Source organism: Lampetra fluviatilis, chromosome 56 (assembly GCF_964198595.1).
Source record: "Lampetra fluviatilis chromosome 56, kcLamFluv1.1, whole genome shotgun sequence".
NCBI lineage: Eukaryota > Metazoa > Chordata > Hyperoartia > Petromyzontiformes > Petromyzontidae > Lampetra > Lampetra fluviatilis.
This window is the reverse complement of record NC_136330.1, coordinates 607,657-612,643: the sequence shown is the minus strand read 5'-3', so window position 1 is coordinate 612,643 and position 4,987 is coordinate 607,657. Positions and strand designations below refer to the sequence as shown.

Genomic DNA, 4,987 nt, shown 5'->3' with positions numbered 1-4,987 from the left:
GATGCGGTGCTGGGCCCGGGCGGGCTCGTGGCGGACGGCTCCTCCCGTGTCCCGGAGACGGGCGACCGGACCAGCGGGGCCACGGTCGATGAGTCTCCGTGCGTCCTCAACGCGACCGGTTCCCCGCTCGTCGTCAGCCAGAGCGGTCCGCCCAGCCGTCCCATGGCTCACATCCCTCAACCTGTTTTTGCTGACAACAGTCCGAGTGGTTTCCGTGACGACAGTCCTCCGAATTTTATCCGTGACAACAGTCCTCCGAGTGCCGTCCATGATGACAGTTCTCCGAGTGATATCCTTGACAACAGGCCTCCGAGTAGTATCCGTGACGACAGTCCTGCGAGTGCCGTCCATGATAACAGTTCTCTGAGTGGTAACCATGACGACAGTCCTCCAAGTACTATCCATTCCGACAGTCCTCCGAGTGGCGTCCGGGACGGCAGTCCTCCGAGCGTTGTCAAAGCGGAAGATGACTCGGTGAACATCCTTGGTGAAGAGATTTTACGGGAGTGTTCGTCACAAGAACCGTCCGGTGGTGGTGGCGACAACAACGTTGACAACGACTTCGACAACGACGTTGACAACGACGTTAACAACGACGTTGACAACGACGTTAACAACGACGTTGACAACGACGTTAACAACGACGTTGACAACGACGTTGACAACGACGTTGACAACGACGTTAACAATGACGTTAACAACGACGTTCACAACGACGTTAACAACGACGTTGACAACGACGTTGACAACGACTTCGACAACGACGTTGACAACGACTTCGACAACGACGTTGACAACGACTTCGACAACGACGTTGACAACGACGAGGTCGCAGAGGCGACTTCCCCGGATCGTCCACCTGAGCCGGAGGGCGCCGCTCGTGCCGGCGTGATGCGCGGCGCCGCCAAGGCCGTGGTGCTGCAGGCGGGGGGGGCGGCCGTGGCTGCGTTGGTGGTGGTGGTCCACTCGGAGCCCCCGCGCGCCGTACGCGTGGAGCCCTGGCAGGTGAGGGTCATCAAGCGGAACGCGGATGGACGGCGAGGAGACACGGATAAAGAACAAGAAGACGAACGCCAAGAGAACATCGTAGGGCAAGGTGCAGGGGACGGGAGAACGCCGACGCACGCAGACTCGGGGGTAACCTTGCCCGGCCCGAGCCAGGAGAGTTCCACGCGAGAATCGGCGACGGCACGCGAGGAGTGGCCGTCCTCGCCGCGTGGCCCCTCGACGCCGTCCCATCGCGGCGCACCGTCCCCCCCGTTGCGCCGCGCGCCGGCTCCCGCGGAGCGCGCCGCCGAGATTGCGACTCCCGCGGCCGGCGATGGGGCGGCCTCTCCAGCGGAGCGCGGCGCCGCGGCGTCCGTCCCGGAGCCCGACGTGACGTCGGCACGACGCCCTGGGACGGCGTTCGCCCCGGGTCGCCGGGAGAGCGCGATGCGGAGGGACGCGACGACGACGCCGCCGCCGCTGCCCCCCAAGAGGAGGAACGCGCAGCAAGACGGCTCGGTGGCACCGCGCGGTGCAGCGCACAGCCAGCCGCACCGCCTGTGCTGCGAGCACCGGGAACGTCACCAGGACCACCACCAGGAACGTCACCAGGACCACCACCAGGACCACCACCAGGACCGCGTGCCCCCGCTCGCACAGCCGGGTCCGCCCACGTGGCACGCCGACCGCCGCCTACACGAAGCCGATGCCGCTTGTCCGGCTCGCACAGACTGCGGCCTTGCAACGCGGCACGCATTGCACGTGGACACGGCAGGAGCAGCGGCAGCGCACACGCAGATCGCACCGCAGTACGGCTCGCAGGAAGCGCACTGGCACGATGGCCGTGAGCACCACCACCACGATCGCTACGATCGACGCGACCGCCAACGCGTCGTCCACCACCCCCCGCGCGTTCCGCACCGCGCGGGCGCGGCGGGCCAAGTGCGCGCCTCCCGTGGCGACCCCTGTCCCGGCGTCGGCGTGCCACCGGCGGCCACGACGCACCAGCCGCTGCACACCGCCGAGCGCATGCAGCTCGCCGCGTCGCGTGCCAACTACTGCGACACGGTGATCGCGGGCGCTTGCCACGGCCGCCGCAGCCCGGACGGCGCGCGGGCCAACTACGCCGTCCCTCGGCCGCCCACGCAGCCGTCGGCCCCTTGGCGCGCCGCCCCGGCCGCCGCCGCCCCCCCCCGCTTGCCCGTCCCACCGGCCCTACGGGCCGCCGACCGCGCCGTGCGCGAGCCCGCACCTCCACCGCCGCGAAGAGATGAGGCCTGAGCCTGTGGCGGAGCAGGTACGACGGTCATGGCGCCATCGTCATCCAGTTGGTCACGAGTACCAATTGCGCGATTGAAACCCGGTCCTCGGTCGTTCTTGCAGCGCTGAGTTTATTGGCGATGATGATGATGATGGTGGTGATAGCAGCGAGTAGGTGTGGCACAGTGGTTAGAGCGTGCGATTTGAAAATAGGAAAGTCTCAAGTTCGATTTTCATCTCTGTCATGCTTAAAATGAGTACCACTTTGTGGCGAGTCAGCTGTGGTAGTGCTATGGGTGGACTGTCAAGTAAATTTTATTTGTGTATACATACGCGTGGCAGCTTTGTGGCACAAATCTACCACTCAAAGCGTTAAATCCGACGTTTCCCTCCGAGCTCCTGAAGAAGCAGCCAGCGCGAAACGTCAGACGTCGTGCAGAACCGCGCGCAGCACGACCCGAGAACACCCTGGAGAGAGCCAGAGAGAGAGACGGAGAGAGACAGACAGAGAGACGGACAGAGAGAGAGCCAGAGAGAGAGCGAGAGAGAGAGACGGAGAGAGAGAGCCAGAGAGAGAGCGAGAGAGAGAGAGCCAGAGAGCCAGAGAGAGCCAGAGAGAGAGCCAGAGAGAGAGCCACGCAGCAGCGGCGTGTGTAGAGCTTATGTGGCACATCTCGCGATGACGATGCCGATGGTGATGATATCCTCACTGTGTTTTTTGCCGTTGTCGTTCCGCAGCCCCCCGACTCTGTGCCCCCCTCCCCGGCCCCTCTTCCCTCTCTTGCGCCTGCGCCTGGGTGTGGCGGGCGGCTCGCTAACCCTGCGGAGAGCGAGAGCCGGCCCGCCAACGTGAACTGACGCATGCCACCACCTCTCTCGCTTCTCTGCGCACTCAAACCTTTCGCTCGTTACTCATTAATCATCTTGGAGCTGCCGAGCGTCCCTGCCTACTTCCCCCCCCCGTAACCATGTGAAGTTTGAAACTCCCTGTCCTGTTTTTTTTTATAACAACAAATATCTTCTTAACTTACCACGCACGTTGTATGGTATGGCACGAACCATTATGGGGTGGGCGTTCCGTACAAGTCCGGTTCTGGTTTCTGTAGAAGAGATTCGCTGCCACGCTACCGGGTGATGTGCCCCCGACCTTGTCGGATCTCAGAAGGTCGGCAGCCTTGAGCCTGTTCGGTGTGTGGATGGGCGACCATCGAGGGCTTCCTGGCCCTCGTAGACGTCGGGCTGTTGCCAGCATTTTGTCAGCACAGCGGTGGGTTCACCTCGCAGATGGATTCGTTGAACCTCCAGCAAACCGACCAGTTTTGTTGACAAGCAAAATCGATTGGGCGCCTTTGCCTACACGACAACTTGATTTGTCTGGCTGTGTCGGGTGCTGGAGGGCTGCAGCTCTAACTGACATTAAACCCACACTGTAATATTGGACGTGGAAGCCAAGATATGTAACCGTGAGGTCTGTCTGTGGGTTGAACCTGTCTGTACTGAGCTCTGGGCTCTGGGCGTTCTTTCCGCGCATGCGTGGAGGGTTTTCCCTGGTTACTTCCGTTCCCTGCCACGTGCTAAACGCACGTTCGGGGAAATGACCGAATCTCAGGGCCCTCCTGAAAGAGCATCGTGAGGCGTTCCTGGACAGACAGAGAGCGTCGCAAATTATTCAGTTGCGACCGCACACGGCAATCATCACCCCCCTCCCCCAGCCTGCGTCTGTGAAACACAGCAGCGCCTCCCTTCATGATGTTCGCCTTTCGTCGTAGTAACGATCGCGCCAACACCAAACGTACCAAAGATTGGATCCTCGCTTGTTAATGCTACGAACGCTCGCACGGACGCCCACCGTGGGCGCAGGACGTCGCACGCGCATTGTTTCCTACACAGGCATGCGGTGCTGCGGTTCTTCTCCCGCGTGCTCGTGGTGGTCGGGGCAGTGACGGTGGTGGCACACGCAACTACTAACACGGCATGCGCACGTTGCTTGATCGTTTGTTTTGCCGTCACCTTTGTGCCCTCATTCCCCCCCCTCCTCCTTCGTCGTCGTTCCTCCACCTCCCCTGATCCCCGCCGACTGCCGCGCAGATTTCGCCGCCCTGGCCTCGCCACGACTGGCATAGGCCGGACGCTCGACAGTGCCCTCCGCACGCAGTGAGTCTGTCACATGACGCGGCGGCACCTGCCGTTGTCACGCGACGCGCGGGCGATGGGAAAGCTGAGGTCTCCTCTGTTGTAGCGCACGGCGGCGGCAGCAACAGCAGCAGCAGCGATGTGCTTCAGGAGCTCGGTGCCAATGTAGAGGTCTGCTGGCAATGAGGAGAGGGCTTTGGGCATCCGGGCACGGCAGTTGAAACGACGGTGCACATTTATTATGTTGGCCACCCCATTCCCCCCCCACAGTCAGTCAGCAGGTCTCCGTGTGGTGGGGTTAAATGTGGGTACTCGCACCTAGAACCGCCTCTAGTAGAGGCCCTTCTGCCAGCAGTGGCGTCAGCAACCAATTGCAGGGCTGCACCTTCAACTCAGTCTCACCCCTAAAGGACCCCTACGTGGTGATGTACAGGACGCACTTTATTCAGCATTTGGGAATCGCTGCCGTCGCAGTAAGTGACCTCAACTTTCGGTATCCCTCCCCTCTTCATTGCAACGAACACACCAATCCCAACAGCAGCCGCAGCAACAGCAGCCGCAGCAACAGCAGCCGCAGCCACCGGGCCGGGAGGCAGCGAGGGCCGTG

General features: G+C 62.1%; 1 protein-coding gene across 1 annotated transcript in view; it reads left to right on the top strand.

The window, feature by feature from the left end:
• Nucleotides 1–4,987, top strand: part of LOC144950116 (uncharacterized) — a 26,844-nt gene extending 21,857 nt beyond the window's left edge. Inside the window, 2 exon segments of the mRNA XM_078880177.1 lie at nucleotides 1–4,401; nucleotides 4,919–4,987. The exon segment at nucleotides 1–4,401 is cut by the window's left edge and continues 149 nt beyond it. Of these exon segments, the coding sequence (XP_078736303.1) occupies nucleotides 1–2,268 (2,268 nt within the window). The 3' untranslated portion in view covers nucleotides 2,269–4,401; nucleotides 4,919–4,987.